Source organism: Panthera tigris, chromosome D1 (genome assembly GCF_018350195.1).
Source record: "Panthera tigris isolate Pti1 chromosome D1, P.tigris_Pti1_mat1.1, whole genome shotgun sequence".
Lineage (NCBI taxonomy): Eukaryota > Metazoa > Chordata > Mammalia > Carnivora > Felidae > Panthera > Panthera tigris.
In genome coordinates, this window is record NC_056669.1 from 6,235,094 (window position 1) to 6,259,770 (window position 24,677).

Genomic DNA, 24,677 nt, shown 5'->3' on the forward strand with positions numbered 1-24,677 from the left:
ATGTTTATGACCCATGGATGTTACCTCATAAGCAAAAGCTTGACCTACATAAAACAGGCATTTGTCTTTCTCTGATTGACCTATTTCACTTAGCATAATACTCTCCAGCTCCATCCCTGTGGTTGCACATGGCAAGATTGCATTCTTTTTTATGGCTGAGTAATATTCCATTATATATATATATATCTCCAACATCTTCCTTATCCATACATCAGTTGATGGACACTTGCATTGCTTCCATGATTTGGCTTTTGTAGATAATGTTGCTATAAACACCAGGGCGCATGTGTCCCTCTGAATTAGTGTTCCTGTGTTCTTTGGGTAAATACCCAGTATCGCAATTCTTGGATCATAGGGTGGTTCTATTTTTAACTCTTTTGGGACACCTCCACTGTTTTCCAGAGTGGCTGCACACATTTGCATTCCCAGAAACAGGAGGGCGATGACATTGTGATCTTTGGGGTCATCTTCTCCACCTGTCCAAAGGAGGAGGAGGAGGTGGTGGGAGGGAGGGAGGCAGGCATCTCAGACTGTCGAGTCAGTGACGCTGGATTTATCTTTCCCAAGAGCCGGCTTCTCTTTCAGGACGTCTCTCCAGGACTCCCACAAGGGCAATTTTCTTTTGCCCTTGCTCCCGCCCATCAAGGCAGTTGCTGTATCTTCTTTTAGGGGATTCCTCCCATTGCTACCCAACCGCTACATTTTCTTATCACGTGACTGTCAAAGACAATTAGGCAAACAAAACTCTTCTGCACTGTTTAAGATTCAGGAAAACTTTTCAAATCACCTTTGACAGCCACTGTGGTAGTTGTACACTGAACACCAACAAGAGAGATGAAACTCATGAGCTATGAATGCTGGCCTCTTAAAGAAAGAGTACGTTTTTATATCTTTTAATAAATAATACATTTTTTAAGTCACCTTTAATATTCACACCTACAACTGTTTCCTGAACTAGAATTATCTGAACAGTGTGTAAGAAGCGTTGGAAACATTTAAAAGGCCCGAGAGACGCAAGGTCTTTAATCTGTTGGAAGGGAGGGAGGAAAAACAAAAGCAGTGAATCACGAGGTTTCTAAGTGCTGGAAGCTTCTTTTCTTTCTGAGTTAGGCGGTTACAGATCAATTATTATAGTGAAAAAAGGAACCAAAAATACACTGGCGTCGACACCTTTCCTTTAACCTCCCATCTAGCCAACAAGCACCACAGGGCCTTGAAGCTGCACATCTTCCTTAAAGAAGAAATTCGTTTTTCTGATCTCACCTTTTGTCAAGACAGGCTTATTTGTCTTTCTTTCACATCATTCAGGGACCAGTCTGCTGCGGCCAAACCCCTGCACCCTACTCTGGCCCCCTCCCACCCCAGTCTGATCCAAACACCACCACAGGATACCTCTTCCTGAATTTTTGTTTGGAAAACGATTAGGACTCAGTTCCTATTATATATAAGCTCCACTTTCCTTAACGAGCATTTGAAGCCCACTGTATCCTTATCCCAACCTCTCTCCAGCCTCACCACCGGTGCCCCTCCCTCCACGCAGACAACACTGTGTAAAATAGCACTTCTCCACCTACAAGCGCCTGAGCATGCCTACGCCCAGTCCTCAGAGGTTCTTCTCTAGCTGGCCTGGGGTAGCTCAGACCTCTGTATTTAAAAAAAAAAAAAAAAAAAAAAAAAAAAAAAAAAAAAAAAATTAATGATTATTTATTTTTGAGAGAGAGAGAGAGAGAGAGAGAGAGACAGAGTGCAAGTGGGAGAAGGGCAGAGAGAGAGGGAGACACAGAATCCGAAGCAGGTTCCAGGCTCTGAGCTGTCAGCCCAGAGCCCATTTCGGGGCTTGAACTCAAAAGCAATGAGATCATGACCTGAGCGGAAGTGAGATGCTTAACCAGCTGAGCCACCCAGGCGCCCCATCAGACCTCTGTATTTTTAAAGGCTGCCCAAGTGATGCTAGCGTACAGGGAGGTAGAGAAGCCCTGGTCTAGTCAAACCAGACTCTGAAAATGACAGCGTGGACATTTCTGCTTTCACCTCTTTGTGATTAATTAGCCCCTTTACGGCTGTGGAAATCCTACCCGTTCTTTATTGTGCCCCTAAAACACCACCCCTCCATGAATCTCTGTCAGGGTTCCCCTAGCCTAAGGTTATCTCAGACTTTCTCCAAATTCTTACACCAATCTGCTCCACCTACACAATCTCTCATCGTGATAACTAATCAATTATCACTGATTTAAGGTCTGGCAGTACACAAAGTTCTTCTGCAGATCTCTCCTAATCTTTTCAGTTTACCATATAATGGAGGTTTTATCTCCCCCAAGTTATAGATGAAGAAACTCTAGTTCAAAGAGCACGGTTTTTTCCCCAAGCTCACACAGCTGGTAAATGACAAAGTAGCACGCTGAGCCTGGGTCTTCTGAGCATCATGATCTGGTCAGAAATATTTAAAACAGGAACAGAATCAAATCCCTTGCCGTGCACAAACATCACTCCAGGAGCCTGTTAAAACGCACACACCTGAGTCCCAGCCTCAGCGATTCTAGCTTGTCTACCTGCACAGATCTCCTTGGGCACAACCAGGTAATTCTTAGGCAGGTGTTAAGGAGCCACATTTTGAGGAAAACTGCTCTAGGTGAATACACACCATATGGAGATGGTAGGAAAACTTCCAAAGGGCCATATTACCCATGTAAAATGATAATTCTACAATAATTAAGAATTAATTGAGGGGAAAACACTTTTTGGCCAGTTGAGATCACAGCCCTTTTGCCCAAGAGTGTTTTCTTTGTAATTGTGAAAGTTGTTTCTTAAAACCACAGCTGTCAGTCTTCCAGACCAGCAGACAGTGGGTTGACCAGATGACTGCTTGGCGGCCACTGCAAACCTCCTCCCCCTGAATTATGACAGGTGCACTGGCTTTATATTTGTCCTTGGGGAAGCACAGAAGTCGCATGCAGCACTTCTCATTCCAGAAGGGCTTTGGAGGAGTTTATTTGGCTTGGAGCTTTCAAACCCAATTTCCCTCATGAGAGACTCTTCACTGACATTCTGCTCAGTTGACCAGGGTAATGTTCTATGGCTTCCTGGAAAACAAAAAACAAAAAACAAACCAAAAAACTCTGCCTAGATTTGAAACAGAACCACCTGCTTCTGTGGAAAATGTTTCCAGTATTTTAAATGAGACCATTTTACAACAACCTTGGCATTCTGAAGAAAATGTATCACCAAGAATAAAAACTGACACTTGGCCTTTTGGCATGAAACTTCTTCTGCAGGTCAAATATGTCAACAATATCCTGACTTACCTGTGCGAACTTTGTGTCGTCCAAGATTACTTGGGTCTATTCATTTCTCCAGCAGGACTTTTATCAAGGTTATTCTCTAACTGGAAGCAATAGATCTTTCATTCCTTCAGGGAATCTTCCCTCACCTATGCAGCGTCATGTAGAGAAAGGACAGAACACTGTATCCGATGAGCCCTTGTGTCTAGTTTAAACTGAATTTTAAAAGAAGGCTCTCTATTCTCTTGAGCACCACTTGATTTTAGAGCTCAAAGAAATTCTGTCTTTTGCCCTTCCCAGTCCTCTGGTTTCTGATGAAGGTCAGGAGTATCTGGCCAGTAATAACAATAATACCGAGGATAAGCCTACAGGGTATTGGCAAATTACCCAGTGCTGTGTCTTGCTCTCTGAAAAGAATTTTTCCCACTCTCAAAACAATATTGAGGCCTTCTAGTGCTTTGGAAAGGGGAGTGGGAAACTAATTAACTTTCTGATTTCAAGCCAAAAGGGAGCTAGTTGTAGGTCAGACATGGCAAAATCCAATCCACATCTTTCTCCCCGTGCCCCAGGAAGCTGCCCTTCATGGACTGTATCACTGGGCTCCTTTGCTTTCTGGTTTCCTCTTCAGTTCAGCCAGTGAGGGACACAGGCAGAAGACTGCAGACAGGAAAAGAAAGAAGTAGGGGTATTTATTCCCCTGACTCCCTACCTGCTTGGCTGTAGATTAAATAGTCTGTGTTCTTCTATCAAAGGCCACTGCTGCTGTCAAGCAGCCCTCTCCCACGGCCACCCTCTCCTGGTTCCAGAAACTATCCCCTCCCTCTGGTCTTGCTACTTCATGCCTGGAGAGTGTTATGGCTCCCAGCTGTTGCCAGCTATGGGGTACTTCTCTCCGATGATTTCCCTTAACCTTGCCCACACTTTTGTCACCAGCCCCTTCAATAAACTTTCCCCTATTACCTAATTAGAGTATGTCATCTGTGCTGTTTGCTGGACCCCAACTTATACAGAGAGTAACCCTTAAATAGGCCATAACAATACTGAACTTCTTAGTAACCTTGGTGTAAAGACACTGGGGCTGCCTTTATTCAAATTTGGGAAGTAAAGAAAGAGAGCTCTCAAATAAGGTGATAAATAAGGCAGGTCTGACTGATACAGATCTAACCTTATATCCCTAAAATAAATGCCTTCTTTTCAGATGCTGCAACATTCACAAAAACTAACCGTATGTTAGGCCACAAACCAAGCCTCAGTAAATTATTAAAAAGTAGAAACAGCACGGACAAACTTCTATGATCATAAATGCAGTAAAAGGAGAAAAGTAAGGGAACTTTTGTAAAAATTTATTATAAAAGCAGAAAATAAATGTTTCCACTGTGCCTGGGAAATTTAAAAGTATTTTTTGTAATTAACGCTTTGACAAATGGAAGTTGCCAGATTTCTTAAAATCAACCATGATGGAAACATGACGTTATCAGAATCTAAAGAAGAGCTTAGAGGACAAGGGAAATCAATACAAAAGGAAAATGAAAATAAATGAATTAAGCATGTGTCTCAAAAAGGAAAGCAGAAAGATATCAGTGAGTTATAAAATAGAAAAACAGTATTAAGGAATAAATCCAATAGCTAATTCTTTAGAGAGAGAGAGAGTGTGAGCAGCAGAGGGGCAGAAAGAGGGAGATCCAGAATCCCAAGCAGGCTCCTGGCTCTGAGCTGTCAGCACAGGGCCTGACACATGGCTCGAACCCATGAACCGTGAGATCATGACCTGAGCCGAAGTCGGACGCTTAACCCACCGAGCCACCCAGCGCCCCCCAATAGCTAATTCTTTTAATTTTTTTAATGTTTAGTCTTGACACAGAGAGAGAGACAGAGCAAGAGTGGGGAAGGGGCAGATAGTGAGGGAGACAGAGAATCTGAAGCAGGCTCCAGGCTCTGAGCTGTCAGCACAGAGCCCGACGTGGGGCTCGAACTCACGGACTACCAGATCATGACCTGAGCCGAAGTCAGACCCTCAACCAAATGAACCACCCAGGTGCCCCACCAATAGCTAATTCTTTAAAGAGAAAGTTGGACAAACTACTAACCGAATCAAGTGATAATGGGACAAAGTACAGAAACACAGAATAACAAATGAGAAGAAAAAGTAACCACAGGAAAAGAAAGTTAAAAGAATCATAAAAGACCACTTTGTTCAACCTTGTGTAAACAATTATGAAAACCTGAGGAAGAGAGAGAATATTCTAAGATACAACATCTGACCTCAGAGGAAGCATAAAAATCTAATTACATTTCCATAGAAGAAATAGAAAACTTGCTAAAGACTATCCCTACTCAACAAAACAAAACAAAACAAAACAAAACAGAAAGGCCCAGACCGCTTCATAAGAGTTGTACCCAGACTTCAAGGAGATCATCCCAATGCTATTCAACCATCTCAGAGCTTGAGGAGGGAGGTGGAGGGAAATGGGCAGGTGGAGAGAAAACTTCCATACTAGTTTTATGAAAAGAATATACCATTGACACTAAAACCTGACAAAGACTCCAAAGAAAGCTACAAACAATTTTTGTTCATGAATAGCAATGCAAAGATCTGGAATAAAGTATTAGCCTACTAAAATAAAACACACATGACCAAATGAGGTTCACCTGAACAGTTTTCAATGCTCCAACATTAAAACATCTATCAACACAACTTATCAGGTTATAGATATAAGGAAAAATAATTACATCCACGTCTTGGGGTGCTAAAGTAGCACTTTAAAAAGTTAACAACATTCTTGTTTAAATAAAAGTCAATAAAATAGGAATAGACTTGATACTAGAATAAAATTTCAGCCATTTCAGCCTCAATACAAGTAACATGCTTAAAGGAAATCACAAGAATCCTTTCCACTCGTGTTAAGAATAAGACAAAGATGGGGCACCTGCGTGGCTCAGGTGGTTAAGCCTCCGACTTCAGCTCAGGTCATGATATCACGGTTCATGGGTTCGAGCCCCGTGTCGGGCTCTGTGCTGAAAGCTCAGAGCCTGGAGCCTGCTTTGGATTCTGTGTCTCCCTCTCTCTCTCCCCCTCCCCCACTCTTGCTCTGTCTCTCTCACTCTCAAAAATAAATAAACATTAAAAAATTTTTAAAAAGAATAAGACAAAGATAAGCACTATGTCCACTATTATTTAGAATTTTACTGGAGGGGTGCCTGGGTGGCTCAGTCAGTTAGGCATCCGACTTCGGCTCAGGTCATGATCTCATGGTCTGTGAGTTCAACCCCTGCATCGGGCTCTGTGCAGACAGCTCAGAGCCTGGAGCCTGCTTCAGATTCTGTGTCTCCCTCCCTCTTTGCCCCTCCCCTGCTCATGCTCTGTCTCTCTCTGTCTCAAAAATAAATAAAAACATTAAAAATAAATAAAATAAAATTTTACTGGAGATACTGAGTAACACAACTAGATGAGAAAAGAAACTAGAGTCATAACAATTATAAATGAGGGGTTAAAACTAGTAAGCAAAAAGACCAACAAGTTTTTTAGTATTTTATTAAGATTTTATTTGAGAGAGAGAGAGAGGGAGGGAGAGTGTATGAGTGGGGGAGGGGGAGAGGGAGAGAGAGAATCTTAAGCAGGCTCCATGCTGAGTAGGGGACCCCACTGGGGGGCTTGATCCCATGACCCTGGGATCATGACCTGAGCTGAAATCAAGAGTTGGATGCTCAGCTGACTGAGCCACCCAGGCACCCCCAAGTTTTTAAAATTAAGGTGATTCAAAAGTACACACACACACACACACACACACACACACACACACACCAGAAACTCTGACATACCGGAAACTTCTTCAGAAACTCTGAAGAAGCACAATTGGTGGAGAGGGAGAGGTGACTAGACTCGCCAGATACAATAAATCTTCAACAATTAAAACTTTATGGAACTAGTACATGAGTAGATAAAGAAATAATGAAACAAATTAGAAAGCACATAAATACATCCAGCTACATACAGAAGATTAATATGTGGTAAATGTGACATCTCAAACCACTGAGCAAATACAGACTATTTAATAAATGGTACTGGGTCAACTGAGTAGCCATGTGGCAGAAATTAATCAATTTGACCCTTATGGTACAGTATGCAATAAGATAAACTCCAAATGGATCAAATATTTAAGCATAAAAAATAAAGCCAAGATTACTAAAATCTAAGTGTGGGGTGGGAATGGAAGACACAGACCATTCCTTAATATCTTCAGATAAGAAAGATCTTTCTAAGTTTGATTCAAAATCCAGAACCATGAAAGAAAAGATCGACACCAAAGCCCCATGATTGGCTACCAATACCATAAGAAAACTACAAAGACAAATAAAAACCTAGAAAGAAATATTTTCAACTCATCTCACAAAGGCCTAATCCCTAAAAATCAACAGAGAAAAACTTAAGTCAAGAGAAAAATGGCCAAAAGACATGAAGAGACAATTCATGGAAAAAGAAATATAGATGACTTAATACAAGAAAACATACTCAACCTCACTCACAAGAGAAATGCAAATTAAACGCCATGAGCTATGATTTTCCATCTATCCAACATTTTAATAACAAATTCAGATGGGGAGTTATCCTCACTTACTGCTGATGGGATTACAAATCAGTATGGATTATGTGATGGGTAATTGGAAATTGCAAACAAATTTACACATGCACATCCTCTCTGAGCCAGTGATCCCGCACTTTGGAGCTGTTCCTATAGATATATTATTGAAAAATATACAAATGTATGAGGTAGACATGTGCTTTTACAATAGCTAATAATAAGTGTATTGGTTATATTGCTGCGTAACAAATTATCCCCAAACGTAGAGGCTTACAACAATATACATTTACGATCTCGGTTTCTGTGTGTTGGGAATCTGGGCATAGCTCAGCTGGTCCTCGGCCCCACTGTCTCTCATGAGGCCGCCAGATCTGCAGACTCATCGGAAGCTGCAACTGGGGAAGAACGTACTTCCAACCTCATTTAGTGGCTGTTGGCAGCATCCGTTCCTCAAAGGTTGTCGGACCAAGTTCCTCACTGACTGATGGCCAAAGCTTGCCCTCAGTTCGTTGCCACAAGGCCTCTCCCCCACGGCACCTGCTATCATCCAAGCATGCTAGCCAAGAAGGAAATAGAGAGTCAGCTAGCAGAACAGAGGTCACTGTCTGTAGCCTAATCATGGAAGTGACATCCCATCACATTTGCTGTATTCAGAAGCAAGCCACAAGGTCTAGTCGACACAGAAAATGGAGGGATCATACAAGGGCATGAACACCAGAAGGCAGGCATCATGGGGAGCCATTTGCAACCACAATCTACAACAGGAAGATGTCAGAAACTGGGGATATAGATGACAAGGTGTTGAACAGGTAATACACTTACAGTGTCGAAATTTTTATTTATTTTTTCAATGTTTTTATTTATTTTTGAGAGAGAGAGAGAGAGAGAGAGAGTGTCAGTGGGGGAGGGGCAATGTAAGAGGGAGACACAGAATATACAGCAGGCTCCAGGCTCTGAGCTGTCAGCACAGAGCCCGATGTGGGGCTCAAACCTGTGAACCACAAGATCACGACCTGAGCTGAAGATGGTCGCTTAACTGACTGAGCCACCCAGGCGCCCACCACCAAATTTTAAAATAACAAAAAGGTTATCAGTGAAAAGGTACTTGGTAGTGAAGCAACCAAACACCTTTTTTGTATTTAAATTTTTCTGAACCATGTGACTATATTACTTAAGATTTCTTGTTTTTTCTTTTTTTAAGTTTATTTTTTTTAGTAATCTCTGCACCCAAAGTGCAGCTCGAACTCATGACCCCAAGATCAAGAGTCTCATGCCAGGTGTCCCTTATTTAAGTTTTCAAATTAAAAATGCATTTACTTTTTTGGTAATCTCATCATTCTGCAGGAGCTCTCCTGCTTTTATTCTCTATCAGTAAATCCAATTTACTTCTTTTTTATTTTTTTTAAAGATTCTTTTAAATGTTTTTTATTTGTGTTGAGAGAGAGAGAGAGAGCATGCACGAAGGCAAGTTGGGGAGGGGCACAGAGAGGGAGAGAGAATCCCAAGCAGGCTCTGCACTGTCAGCACTGAGTCCGACTTGGGGCTCCATGTCACAAACTGGGAGATCATGACCTGAACTGTAATCAAGAGTCAGATGCTTAACTGACTGAGCCACCCAGGCTCCCCAAATCAGATTTATTTCTTTAGAGCACTTACAGGATTTATAATTTATGTAATGACTTGCATCTTAACTTGTTTGTTGTTTTTCTTTTCTCAATACTTTAAACTTTAGGAAGGCAAGGGCAGGTGTGTTTCATTCCCAGTGTAGTACCCAGGACCACCACAGGACCTGGCACACAGCAAGCGTTCAGTAATTATTTGTTGCATTACAAACAAACCAATGAATGATACAAGCATTAAGCGTGACAGTGTACATAGGACAAGAAGAGAATAGATTTGATTACACATATCTTCATATCACAAGGAAGTGAAATAAAGTTGAGAATGAAGTAACAAAAAAAAAGTAACAATTTATCAACCCAATAGCATGATATAGCTCTTATCCCATTACTATACTTCAAACCAGATTGTTTTTCCACACCTGTGAGCTTCTTGAGAGATAATTAAACTTTATACAAGTATAACAGGTTTCAGGGCACCTGGGTGGCTCAGTCAGTTAAATGTCCGGCTCTTTAAACATTTAAAAATTTTAATAAAAAACAAGTATAATAGGTATCAGATTTATTAATATTTCCTTCCAAAATTTAGCTTCAATATCTTTATTACTTAAAAAAATTTTTTAATGTTTATTTTTAAGAGAGACAGAACACGAGTTGGGGAGGGGCAGAGAGAGAGGGAGACACAGAATCTGAAGCAGGTTCCAGGCTCTGAGCTGTCAGCACAGAGCCCAACGCAGGGCTCAAACAAACCCATGAACCACGAGATCATGACCTTAGCTGAAGTCTGATGCTTAATCGACTGGGCCCCCCAGACACCTCTAGCTCTAATACCTTTAATTATGACATTTCTTTCAACAAAGAATTACTGATTCCCTACTATGTTCTTATTCCCTACATTCTAAAATAAAGATGGTAATTCATATATACAAATGAATATAATAAGGTACAAAAGAATAAACAGGAGCATCTCAGGTAAAATGCTTTGGAGATTGGAAGAAAAAGATATCATTCCCAACTGGGGTAGGGGAATGGGAAAAAGCTTTACAGAGGAGACAGCACTCAAAGTAGGTCTTAAATAATGGATAAGATTTGAGCATCTGAAAATAACAGAAAAGAACATCTCGGGAGCAGGAAGAGAAAGAATCAGTAAACAACACAGGGAAAGTGTGAAGCATGCATGGAAACGACCAAGTGGCTTGGTATGAATGGGGCCCTCGGTGGAGGTGGGGAGCAGAGAGAAGGGAGGGGCACACCTAGCAGAGCGCTGTTCGATGAAGAGCCACGTCCGACATTCACAGTGGTTGAATTTCATCGCTGGGAAGTAAAAGTCACGATGGAGTTAAGGACAAACATCTTCAGATGTTATAAAATTCACTTTGGCAGCAGTGTAGAAAATCAAAGAGAGGTGAGGCATAGGGCAGGGGAGAAATCAGTGCATGAAACATTCGGGAGTAGGAATCAGTGGAACTTGGCGACCTAAAATGCAAGAAATGACTGAACAGCACGAGACAGAATCGCTCACAGTACTGAATCTGGAGGTTCAGGCAGTGTGTGGAATGGAGTCCAGGGTGGGGAGTAGTTTAAAAGGGCCGGAGAGGGACGTCTGGGTGGCTCAGTCGGTTGAGCATCGGACTTCAGCTCAGGCCATGACTTCACGGCTCGTGAGTTCGAGCCCCGCGTTGGACTCTGTGCTAACATCTCAGAGTCTGGAGCCCGCTTCAGATTCTGTCTCTCCCTCTCTCTCTCTGCCCCTCCCCCACTCGCGCTCTGTCTCTCTCTCAAAAATAAACATTAAAAAAAATTAAAAATAACAAAATAAAAGGGCTGGAGAGGCCAGGGTAGGTAGATGTTTGAACACCTAGTTATGAGGTCGTGCCTTCTGGGAGTCCTCGAGGAGCTGTGACTTTGCTGCTAAAGAAGTCACAAGTCCGTGTGGTGTTCTTGGTGTGAAAGAGCTATGCTTTTTATTTAAGGGCAGATTGAGAATCCAAAACATGGCTTGCTCCTCATTACTAAAAGAACTAAGTCACTAAGTACTTTTCATTATTCAAACAATGCAGTATTGAGCTAGAGTAATCGAAGAAAAACTAAAAAGCGTTGGCAATGTGTTCTGGTGGTTGACCCAGCTGCACGCCAGCAACCAGGGGACAGGTTCAGTGGCCTAAGCACTTAGACCGTGTCTGAATTGGCAGCTGCCATTGCAGTCACGACCTGGGCATGTTTATGACCATCCCCCGTCATTTGTCAAGGTCCGCCTGTTTTCTGCACCAGCCAAAGAAAGGCCAGTGGAATGGGGATGTGGCTCGAGCCCTCGATGGTGACACTGATCTGCGCAGTGCTTTCAGGAATGTGCTGCTGCCTTGGGCTCATTATTTTCCTTAGGGAGGCAGTTCTAGTGGCTTCCACTTGGCCTTTCCTACAATCATAGCCCTCACTCCAGAGGGCAGGGAACCCACACAGGGATTGTGGCAGCTGAATATTCCAGTTATTCATTCTGGAACCAGGGAAGTAACTGCAAGTTGGGTTCGGGGGCCCTCTGGGCTCACTGTGACATGGACCTGAGCTAAAACTCCATTGATCACCTGACCTCCGTGAGCCCCTGTTCTTCCTGCTGGACCACGTGCCATCTTGGGTCTCCCAGAGCTATAGCGTCATGTCCAGTGATCCCCACAAGGTCTGATTATTTTCTCTTTCCTAGTGCGCAGTCGCCCGGTCAAGGCCAGTGTGTCCCTTTGAGGAAGGCTGAGAGAAAGGTTCATAATATAAATTTTTAGCAGGGGACCAGCATCCTTCCTCAAGGGGAGCTGGCTTCCTCTTAATTCAAGGAGTTCTGGGGCGCCTGGGTGGCTCAGTCGGTTGGGCAACCGACTTCGGCTCAGGTCATGATCTCACAGTCTGTGAGTTCGAGCCCCGCATCGAGCTCTGTGCTGACAGCTCGGAGCCTGGAGCCTGTTTCAGATTCTGTGTCTCCCTCTCTCTGACCCTCCCCCGTTCATGCTTTGTCTCTCTCTGTCTCAAAAATAAATAAACGTTAAAAAAAAAAATTTTTTTTTTTTAAAATTCAAGGAGCTCTGGTCTGTAAACTGGCTCATGCCTGGGAACTGACTGAACAGCTGTGACTCTTTGTTTTGGTGATTCAAGTTAGACTTCAACTGGAACTTTTCTGCTTCTACTGTTCAAGTAAAAATTTAGTAGATTCTCATCCAATTGTCTTATAGGGACAGAATAGTTAACCAGCCAGCACCTGGTCTCCTGCAGCCAGACTCTACTGACTGCTGCTTCCACTCTGCTGTCCTTCATGGTAACCGTGCCCACCTTGCTTTGGCGGTCAAGGGCAGCCACTGAGCCCCTGCCTCCCAAGAATCCCCTTGCCCCCATTGCTTTGGGGGTCCTAGTTTGTTGGCAGCTCTCACTGTAATTTCAGAGAAGAGTGAGTACAGAGCTCTTCAAGGATCCTCGGGACTCCTCACAAATTTGAGATCTCCTCGGAGGTCCCCAGCCACCAACACTCTTCCTGACGCCATCGTTGCTCCACATGGTTCTGAGGTCTCTCTGGCTGCTGCTTGGACAGTCCCTCTTGCTCTGCCTGTCATTGGGAGACATTGCTATCGTCCCACGGGTATGATGGTCCTGGCCAGAAGATGCTGCGATACCATTTCTGCCCCGCCAGAAAGCCTCATGGTGCCAAGGCTACAAAACCTTATATGATGTAGGTTCACCTGCACCCTTTTCCGGAGGGGTAACAGTAAAACCCTTGTTATGTGCAGCCCAGCAACTATGGTCATTCAGGTTAGTACAGGCCAAATTCCCTTCGGGAAACCTTCTCCCCATTCCCAACCCCATAGTTTGTGTAGTACTGGTGCTACCCAAAGATACACAGGAGGGTCCTGACTCCTTAAGCCAATCAAGGTAGCCCATTCCTCCGGCTACAGTGATGGGTGTAGAGAATTGCACACAACCCAGGCCTGAGCCAATCAGCACCTCATTCCCCTGGCCACAGTGATAGTGCAACAGATCAGAGACAATCCTACACCACCAGTCTTATGATTGTACAGCCCAGTAGCCACTGATAATCTGTAGGGGAATAGTTTTTGTTTTCTTTCTTTTTAAAAAAAATATTTATTTTGAGAGATGGAGAGAATGCAAGTGGAGTAGGGGAGGGGCGGAGAGAGAGGGAGAGAGAGACAGAATCCCAATTAGATTCTCAACAGCACAGAGCCTGACGCGGGGCATGATCTTATGAACCCGTGAGATCAGGACCTGAGCTGAAATCAAGAGTCAGACACTCAACCAGCTTGAGCCACCCAGGTGCCCCAGTTTTGTCTTTTTCTATAATTGGCTAATGTTGCCACGGGTCTGTCTGAAAGTGGGAGGGTTCCATTACTATTGGTTCAATCGCTCTATTTAACAAGGAAATGTACTAGTCTGGCTTGTTTTATCGTCCAAGAGCAAAAATGGGAGTTTTCTGTAGGAAAATACTCACTATCCTGGTTAATACTTATCATGTCTCTCCTATTCCTGCCCCAAGGTCAATCACAAATTAAAGAACATACCATGTACTCTCTTCATTTTTGCTTACAGTCTTTTCTTCACATAGGACCTAAATATGTATTCAAAAGGGTTGGATCAAGGACTGATTCAAGTAATAAGTAATAATCTTATAGACATACTACCGCCTACACACACACACACACACACACACACACACACACACACACACACCTTGGGGGCACCTTTATATCCGAATCTATCAGTGCCTCTGGTGCTTGAACTTTGGGCTGTCTTTAAAATCTCATGAGCATAAGCAAGGTGGAGGGAGGGGGTCACTGCCTAGAGTCTATAGCTTGTGAGTTTTAACTTTTTTTAGAAAAAAAAAATGGACCCTCTCCTAAGAAGATGTGTACATGCACCTGCCCACAGTTATGTACACAATTGTGGGTCACTCACAAACACTCTGAAGCTTAGTCATGGACCACAGGTTAAGAATTCCTTCCTGAACTCTACATAGACCTCTCTTAGCCCTTTATGCTGAACCTTTAATTTTTTTTTTTTTTCAACGTTTATTCATTTTTGGGACAGAGAGAGACAGAGCATGAACGGGGGAGGGGCAGAGAGAGAGGGAGACACAGAATCGGAAACAGGCTCCAGGCTCTGAGCCATCAGCCCAGAGCCTGACGCGGGGCTCGAACTCACGGACCGCGAGATCGTGACCTGGCTGAAGTCGGACGCCCAACCGACTGCGCCACCCAGGCGCCCCAATGCTGAACCTTTAGAATGTATTTTAAAAGCTTTTATTTCCTTAACTGCCCTCTTTTCCTTGCAGGAAACTACAAAAGCCAGAATGACATTCTTTAAAATTGCATGATAGGCTTATTCGCCATTTCTCATTAATCAATAACCAACTCCACTGGCTTCTTCTGCAAGAGGGGAGAAAATGAGACTTTGCACATGAGAGAGTATCTATTGTTGTTCTTCTTTCACATTTGCTTTTCAGGGTTTTGGGGAACCTGTTGACAGAGGTGCAACAGAAGCAAGGCAGCAACACAGCTCTTAACTCCCTCTTTCCATCACTGTTTATTCCCCTTGCTTCTGCAAAGGGCATTGGAAGGTTATGGTCCTGCATGCCTGGCTCTTCTTGGGGAAGCATTTTCTCCTTAGCAACTTACTAAAAATAAAGTGCCCTCCATCACCTGCCTTTCTATTGCTTACACTACTTTGGAATCCCTGGGTGTGTGTGTTTACCTCGATCTAATGGTCCCTAAAGGAGTTTATGATCACAATCCTTGTGCTGCCTTCTATTTCTGTTTTCACACACTGACTGAACATCGAGCTTCTCGGGAGCCTGAAGTACCTGCTGGGTTTATCTGCAGATGTTACCAGGACGACATGCTGGGGGCAGTGCCATGATGGATCTGTGCCCACGACCGAGGAGGGGAAGAATAGGACAAGAAGAAACTGCCTCTGAACGACAGGGCCCACGGGACAGATCGGAATCGCTGTGCAGTGGCTGCCCTCTCACGGGGATGGGGGCATCGCTGACGCCTCCTACTCTCCACACCCCACATGGAACCCGTCAGAAACACTGATGCCTCTACCTCCAAATCACACAATCACCAGCCTGTTATTTTGCCCCCACCTCCACTGCCACCACGCTGTGGCACGCCAGCTGTCATCTCCCATCTGGATTATGGCCACAGCCCTCCATCCTGTCTCCCCGCACCCACCTGCATCCTCTTGTCTAATCTCCACCCAGCGGCCGGAGCATCTCTCTTAAAATGGAGCTGAGAACGTGTGGCTGGTCCACCCAAAGCCACTCCAAACAGCTCACCGTCTGAGAGCAAAATCCGGAGACGTTCTGGCACATCCCGCTTGGTAAGCCTCACCTCTCCAGCAACTCTCGGACCTCACTCACCTCCACCAGCTCTCACGCAGTCCCCCCAGCCACACCGGCCTCCCGGCGCTCCTTCATCTCAGGCCTTTGCATTGGTCTCTCCTTCTCTCTGGAATGTTCTTCCCCAGATAAGTACACAGTACTTTACAAAGTACTTTACAAAGTACTCCCCCTTTACAAGTCTTCACTCAGACGTCATCTTCTCAGAGACAACTGTCCTGACCGCCCTTTTAGAAGCTGGAACTCATGTGCCCTCCCACCATTAACCTCCTTCTCTGCTCTGCTTCTTTTCTCGATGGAGGAAAACAACATAATACACGGTTGACTTACTATGTTTATCGTCCGCTCCACCACAGGCCGTGATACTACTCCCTCCAACTAGACTGTAAGCTCCATGGGCACAGGATCCTTTCATGTTCACTGATGTATCCATTATTTAAAATAGTGCCTGGCACATAGTAAGCGATCGATAAATGAGCCCTGAACTCATTAATGCCTATGTCAAATTGACCACACACATACACATAAACACACAGGTTAGGGAAGGTAAAGACCAGATTGTTTGCTCTCAGGGATGCGATGAAGCGGAAGATGGGGAAGGAATGACCTGGCATTTACTGACTGTCTAGTGTGTAGTAAGTGCCGTGAGTATTTTACACGCAATCTCACATAATCCACCCAACAGCCTGCAGGTGGGTATTATTGTTCTCTCTTTGCAGACACATGTTTCCCCAGGGTCTTATGGCTGGTAAGTAGTGGAGTTCAGTTTCAAATCCACGTCTGGCTTAAAAACATTTTATTCATTCTAGAACCACTAAACCAATTTGCCTCAGGTCAGAAGGACACTAGGGAAGAGTATTTAGCAAGGCAGATGCTGAAAAGTAAAGCAGCCATAGTCTCCACCACACTCTGCTATGCACACCTAATTTTCAAAGAGCCAGCTATTGAAACTATGATTCCTATCACATCAGAGCCCTATTCTTATTTCTTATACTTGGGTCTTATCTTATCCAGTGCTGATTTAAACCGGTTATTATTTCTTCTTTTCTAACAGAGGCACTTAGGTTATCTTCCATACCATAAATAGGGTTTTGAAGCCACACGTGGGGAGCTAATATTTCTAACCCTACGTGCAGCCCCCAGACACTTTAATTCAAAAACTAATCAAACAGCAGAGGGAAGAATTATGAGTCGCAGTATATCCTGATCCCCTAACGCCCTCTATTAAAACTTGAGATTCTTCCTCTCATTAACTAAAGAATGATAACTCTTCAAAACTATAGGGTCATGACCGCAAAAGCGAATTGCAAATCTTAGTGTATGCGCTCTCTTCCTATATGGGAATTCTTTTATGGCAAGATCAAGACTTTTACTAAAGAAGGTTCTTCAGGAGAATGCCAACAAGACTGTACCTTGAATGTTCCTCTTCCACTTCAAGTGAAGACAAAATAACCAGACGAAGCTAGGAACCGAGAAGAAGCCGGGAATGCGAGGCGTAGAGAGAAGTAATACATTCTCTGCCCACTGTGAGTGGAAAACATTCAGGAGGCTGACTTGAGGCTATTGGCAAGAACAAGGGACTCACTTAGTAAACTCCTAATGTGGCCAACAGCACACATGTGCTATTTGAAAGCAGAAAAGCAATGAAGGGAATATTACAATGAAAGAATTTCTCTTAATTTTTTTTAAATGTCAAGGAATAGAGAAATACTCAAAGTGGCAAAAAGAATAAGTAATATGTTTTAAGAATTTTTATCCTTGCGGCTCCTGGGTGGCTCAGTCGGTTAAGCGTCCACCTTCGGCTCAGGTCCTGATCTCAAGGTTCATGGGTTTGAGCCCCACATCTGGCTCTGTGCTGACAGCTCAGAGCCTGGAGCCTGCTTCGGATTCTGTGTGTCCCTCTCTCTCTGCTCCTCCCTCACTTGTGCTCTGTCTCTCTCTCACTCTCAAAAATAAACATTAAAAAAATTTTTTTTAATAAAAAAAAGAATTTTTATCCTTATAGTCAGTCAACATGGCTTACTTGCTCTACCTGGAATCTCAAATTCTCAAACACAATTTCCAAACATATTTAGGAACTGGCTAAGATCATGCTTCTTTCATATACAAACAGTGTCTTATTTCTCTCAACAGATCATAGAAAAACTGCATAATTAAATTAATTGGAATTTGAAGTAATCCTACTGTAAATATTTTTGGAAAAATAAGCATTATGAATACAATAATAAACCCTTTTCAACCATTAGGCTTAAAAAGTGAGTACATGAGAATTTTAATTTTTTTTATTAATTGAATTTTCCAATTATAAAATTCACAGAATTATCTCCCTGGTCAACTCAGACGGGCTAGAGGTTTATCAATGTTATTAGTCTCCAAGAACATGCTTTTGGTTTCACTGCTTTTCTCTACTGTTGTTCTGTGTGTCTGATTCCTGCTCTGATCGTTATCACTTCATCTGCATACTGTGCACTGCATTCGCTCCTCTTTTCCTAGTTTCTTAAGAAGAAAGCTGAGGTGCTTGTACTTGAGACCTTTCTTCTTTTCTAACATAGGCAATTAGTGCTGTACGCTTCCCCCTCAGTACTACTCTGAGCAATGTGCTGGGAGTCCCCAAGTCGGTTCCCAGGTTTGGTGATTCTCTAGGAGGATTCACAGGACTGAGCATATGATTGTTCTCAGGGCTAAGATTTATCATAGCAAAACACAGCTCAGTCAGCAAAGGGAGAGGCACATGGGACGAAGTCCAGGGGAAACCAGGCATAAGATTCCAAGAGTCTTCTCCCAGTACAGTCACGTAGGACATGCCTAATCCCTCCAGCATGAAATGCTGCCAACCAGGGAAGCTACTGACTTAGCGCCCATGTTTATTGAGAGCTGGTCACGTAGGCACTCTCTGCTGGCACGCAGCCCAACTCCAGACTCCCAAAAGGGAAGCAGGCGTTCGGCATAAACCATAGCGTTTGTAGAAACATGTTAGGCACAGGGAGCTACTCTTATCAGTTAGGGCAGTGGGAATCCCACGCCCTGAAATCCAAATTCACGGACACCAGCTAAGGGCTAACCTTCTAAGCAGGTCTTTCTAAGGACAGCAATGTCAAGCCTGGTATACTTTTGTTTTTGTGCACAAATTTTGATAGGCTGTGCTTTTATTTTCATTCAGTTCAAAATACTTTGTTTTCCCTTTTGAATTCTTCCTGAATCTATGGGTTATTTCCACAGTGTCCAGACAGGATATTTTGTATGACTTTAATACTTTTAAATTCCTGAGGCTTGTTTTATGGCCTAGAAGATGGTCTTAGTAAATGTTCTTGTGTATTCTGCTGTTGTTGGCTGGGCTGTTCTAAAATGCCAATAAGATTGAGGTTAATACTACCCTTACTGACTTTCTAGGTACTTGTTCTATCAATTATTGAAATTTCCCTCTATAATTATACATTTGTCTATGTTTCTATACTTACATCAGTTTTTGCTTTGTGTATTTTGAAGCTGTTATTAAGTGCATAGAAGAACAAAGTTGGAAACCTTATTCCAAAACTTACTATTAAGCTATAGTAGCCAAAACAGTATTGGCATAAAATAGACACACAGATTAAAAAAAAACTATGAACAAATAGATCCACATATGTATGGCCAATTGGTTTTCCACAAAGGTGTCAAGCAATTCACTTGGGGAAAAGAATAATCTTTTCAAAATGATATTGGAACGACTGGATAGCAGCATGCAGAAAGGTAAGCCAACCCTCACAACATGTATACAAAACTTAATTTGAAATGGATCACGGACCTAAATGTAAGGGGTAAAGCTATAAAACTTCTAGATGACAACATAAAAGAAAATCTTAGTGATTTGGTTTAGGCAAAAATTTCTTAAACAGAACACTAAAAGCACAATCTTTAAAATTAAAAAATAATTGACAGGGGGTGCCTGGCTGGCTCAGTCAGTAGAGCATGCAACTCTTGATCTCAGGGTAATGAGTTCAAGCTCCATGGTGAGTGTAGAGATTATTTCATAAAAAAAAGTTTGGTTTGGGGCACCTGGGGGGCTCAGTCAGTTAAGCATCTGACTTCGGCTCAGGTCATGATCTCACAGTTCATGTGTTCAAGCCTCACATTGGGCTCTGTGCTGACAGCTCAGAGCCTGGAGCCTGCTTTGGAATCCGTGTCTCCCTCTCTCTGCCCTTCCCCCACTTGTACTCTGTTTCTCTCCCTCAAAATTAAAAAAAAAAAACACTGAATTTTTTTTAATATTTAAAATATTTCACTGCATGTTTAGAACTTTCTTTTACAAACTGTTTTAAATTTTGAAGTTTATATTACATATAAAGGTAACAAATCCTAAGTGCTTTATCACACACTCAATGTTGGTGAATTAACACAAAGCAAGCGCCCATGTACATACCACCCCGAGAAATAAACTGTGAGCACCCCAGAAGGCCTTGAACTCGCTCCTTCCTTTCAAAAGTTCACTATTATCCAGTCTTGTAAAAGTATAATATTGCTTGTTTATAAACTCTCACTTAAAAAAAACTGTGTAGTAGAGTTGACCTTATCCAAGAAGAGGTCTGGCCTTTGTCTTAGGCTCCTGGGAGTTAATCTCTAAGCCTTTGCAATATCCTGCCTGAAAAGGATCTGTTTACCTGGGGGGGCCTCCAGACGAGCTAGAGATGAAAGGTCAGCCATATGGGTGGTCAACCATGTGCGTGTAGTTAAGCCCTCAGTTAAAAATCTGAACCCAAGCCTCATGTGAGCCTCCATGGTTGGCAACACTCCATGTGTATTATCCTACCCACTGCTGGGAGAAGTCAGCTCCATCCAGATATCACCGGGAGGTGGCAACAGAAAGTTCCATGCGTGTAACTCTCCTGCACCTCTTCCCTTGGCTGATTTTAATCTGTAGCTTTTTGTTGTAATAAACAATGGTCATGAGTATGACAGTTTCAGTGAGTCCTGTGAATCCTTCTAGCAAATGACCAAACCTGAGGATACTCTTGGGAGCCCCTGAACTTGCAGTCAGTGTCAGAAGCGAAGGGAGTCTCAGAGACACCTGCACTCTGAAGGAATTGTATGGTCTTACTTTGTGGGGTTTGTTACTCAGCATTATGATCCTGAGATCTATTCACAGTGTACCTTGTGAAGACGATTTATTCACTTCCACTGCTTAGGTAGTAACATTCGATTCACTTACTCTACTGCTGATGGACATTGGGATTTTCCTGCCAGTTCTGCCTTATAATTATTGATAGATCTGGAAGGAAAAATAGAGAAATCCACAATCATAGCACGAAATTGTGATGTATCTGTTGCAACTAATAAGAACAAGCAAAAAGACAAAAAAAATCAGTAAAACCATAGGTTTTTAATACACAATTAACAAATTAGATTTGATGTCATTCAATTCCTGAAACTCTTGAGGGCTTTCTCTAGGACTAATGATAATAAACATGTTTCACGCACACACACTCTATTCTTGCACTGCTCTGAGAGCTGTTATCCCAGCTAATTGCAGAACAACTCCTCCAGCACTACAGCTGAGAAAACTGGAGCACAGACAAGGGAGGGAGTTTGTCCAGAGTCTCCAGCTAAAACTAATGGCAGATCGAGAATTCAATTTCCAGTCTGAATCAAGAGCCAAGTTCTGAATTCCTATGCGGCTTTTTCAACACCTTCCATTTTCTGCCTCTTCTTGAGTTCATGTATTTGCATCCTCCTTGAAAATCGCCCATTTCATCTAGATTTTAAAAGTTATTAGCAGGAGCTGAGCTTCACATTGCAATGTGAAGTTCTAGAATTTCTGTCAGAATAAAACTGCTTTTTTTTAGCCCCATAATTTGTCTTTTCAGATCATGAACCTTATACATTCATCTGGAGGGAACAGTTATAATCTTGCAGTGAAGATTCCATGACAAAAATAATTGTCGTCTCATCAAGGCCAGTTTCAGAAAGCTTGACGCTGGAAAATAAACATCTCAACAATAACAACAGACACAATTGTCTGGGCGTTATCGTTCACAGGAAGCAATTTTTCTTGAAGTAGTCTTAAGCATAACTGCTATAAAAGCAATGCATGTTTTAAAAAGTACTTTCCTTTTGCGAGATCATTTGAGCTACGGTTGACTTTCTACCTTTGTTCTTCCTGGAAACTTGACCTGAGTGGTAAGTTGACTGAGTGTGAAGTATTTGGAGGCAAAAACTGCTGACCTTGCCCAGACTGGTACAAACCATGAAGGAACTGGAGACACCCGGTAGTGACAACACAGCTATGGCTGTGAGGCCATAATTAAGTCTGACCGACCATTCTAACTTTTGCTACTTAAACAAAAGAGTTATAAGAGCCCACTGGGGTTGCCTTTAACACCTGGTCAATACATCAGGAATACCAACTAATTCTCGGTAACCAACTACAGTCAGGATTTGTGGTTACCGCAGCCCTTTGGAAATGATCCTTTGTTCCCGGGGAAAACCTCCAAGTCCTGTTTCACTTCTCACTACCTGGCACATTGGATCAATTTCATTTGCATACCGGCTGTCCTTCTTCCACAACGGAAGTTCCAGGAGGGCAGGAGCTTTCACTCTTGTTCACAGCTCCACTCACAGTACTTAAATACATAGTAGGGGTTCTGTAAGTATTTGTGGGATGAACGATCTGATGGGCTGAAATTCTACTGAGCACCTACTACGTGTCAAGCCTGCGTTAGGACGGTGAGGGGGGAGAGGTTATCGTCTGTGACTTTACAGAGCTAAGAGTCAAAGTCTTCAGACAATTCTCTACTGTCCAGAAATACTTGTTTATTAAAATGTTGTATGATTGCATCACTAAGATTCTACATGATTTAGTTCGCTGAGTAACCTTAATACCAAAACTTTGTCTTCAGAATGCTGCATGCTTACCCTGGGACCCCAAAAACTTCACAAACTACTTCAGTCACTTTTAAAATCCATCCCTATGCCTCCCTATTTAAGAGAACCGTTCCCACATTTATGGATAAAATGGCCATACTAGTAGCCCAAATGTATCCTAACTAATCTCTACTTCCAATTTTCTCTCAGGCGTTCTCCTTTCTTTGATTCTTTTCCACACATTTTCTCTTTAAAAAGACAGTAAATTTAGAGTCCTTTAAAAAATAAAGCTGAGCCTTTCTTTCCGGTGTGTATGTTCAGAGACGTCAGACCTTCTCAAGAATCACACACCAGTTCCCCTGATCGTAGTAGCTTCGCAGGACGCGGACGTTACTCAGAGTCTGGCAGGCGGCTTCCAGCTCCCCCTCACGGAACACGTGGTAGAAACGATGAAACACAGGACTTGGGTCATGGGATCCTCCCGGACCAAACGGCTCAGCAGGTTTGTCTTTCCCAGGGTTGCCCTTAAGGTGCCAGGGAACCAGTACGTCTTGAGAATGAAAAGAAGTCCTATTAGTGTGAACGGGGAGCTTGGAATTAGTAACTTCCCTTGAATTCCGCCCTCCCTCCTGGAAGTCACTGATGGAGGGCATTTGACAGGCTGGCTCCTTATGGCCTGTGTCAGGCACTTGCTCCACAAGCAACTCTGGGCCTGGCGTATCGCTGCTGCCCTCCTCCTCCTTCCCCTGGCTCATTCTGTTTTCTCTAAGATACTTGGATTTCTTCTTATTATATTCTTGTTCCATTGCCCAGACATAAACAAGTGCCTTCCCGCCAGGTCTCAGGAGTCGAACGAGTTCTTGGAGAGCGGCTACTCTGCGCTCCTACGGTAAAAACACACATTGCCATTTATCAGCCAAGAGGAGATAGAGAGGAAACAGGAAGTTGGACTGGCGATAGCACTGCTTTTCATTACGATGAACAGCTCAGAAAATCTACCAAAATATAAATATAAAATAAAATAAAAAACAAAAAAGAAAAAAAAGAGACGGGAAATCTTCTGAGGGGAAAAAGTGTTGAAGAAATAAGGAAAAGGACATTTTTATTTGTGTTAATAAAATAGAGGCATAGAGGGTTTGCCACTTGGTTTTGTCGTGCGTTCAGTTCAGTCACAAGGTGCGTGGGAACTGCTGGTAATGCCACCACAGGGCGATTTATAAAATTATCGCTGAGATTAAGGGAGAAACCACCCACACACAGGAAAAATAAGATTCTGTTTTCTTTTAAGAAAAATATAAAATATTAAATTCACTTATTTTTTTAAAGTTTATTTATTTATTTTGGGGGGGGGGAACAGTGCAAGCGGGAGACGGGCAGAGAGACAGGAAGATGTGGAGGTCGATCCCACGAACCATGAGATCACGACCTGAGCCGAAATCAAGAGTCAGACACTGAACCAACTGACCCACCCCAGTGCCCCTAAATTCACTCATTTTAAAATTAGGGACCTGTGTGCCTAACTAAAAGCATGAGTAACGTACCACCAGCAGCTAAATACCAGAATTTTGAGAAGAGAAGAAAAGCAGAATGGGAAGTAGAGGACGCAGGCGTCAGGGCTGCGGAGAAGGGCCGGGAAAGGCTGGTGGGGCACGGACAGAGAAGAGGCTCAGAGGCCGAGGAGAGACTGCTGGGGAGGCGCGGGGCCGATGAGCGCCTCCAGCCCCTGACAGCCGGAGCGCCGTGGCCCCGGATTCGAGGACACAACGATGAGGAAGGCTCAGGGCAGGTGGTGGGCGGTGGGCAGAGGGCAGAGGCCCACCGCAGCGGGGCACCTCACCTCCTTCCACGCGCTTTCTCAGCAAAGGGGGCAAACCACATAAGAGGAAAGAGAAGGGAAAGAAAAGAAAAGCTAAAATAGGGTCCACGTGGGTGAAATCCATGAGCATTTCCTGCCACCACAGCCACAAGGTCT

At 43.3% G+C, this 24,677-nt stretch overlaps 1 protein-coding gene and 1 long non-coding RNA gene across 9 annotated transcripts in view; both read right to left on the reverse strand.

Annotated features, from left to right (window-relative positions):
• Positions 1-1,933: 1,933 nt before the first annotated feature.
• LOC122231022 lies at positions 1,934-17,486 on the reverse strand. The gene is made up of 3 exons (XR_006208131.1): positions 17,281-17,486; positions 3,303-3,427; positions 1,934-3,080 (listed from the first exon to the last, which is right to left on the reverse strand). It is a non-coding gene; the product is annotated as an uncharacterized LOC122231022 (long non-coding RNA).
• A 3,582-nt stretch (positions 17,487-21,068) lies between these two features.
• Positions 21,069-24,677, reverse strand: part of ALKBH8 (alkB homolog 8, tRNA methyltransferase) — a 63,569-nt gene continuing 59,960 nt past the window's right edge. For 7 of the 8 annotated variants that reach the window (XM_007077675.3, XM_042957817.1, XM_042957820.1 and 4 more), the window contains one exon: positions 21,205-23,589. In XM_007077675.3, the coding sequence (XP_007077737.2) occupies positions 23,032-23,589 (558 nt within the window). In that variant the 3' untranslated portion in view covers positions 21,205-23,031. Of the gene's footprint in view, positions 21,114-21,204; positions 23,590-24,677 lie in introns of those variants that run through there. The other variant, XM_042957822.1, reaches the window with a different exon arrangement.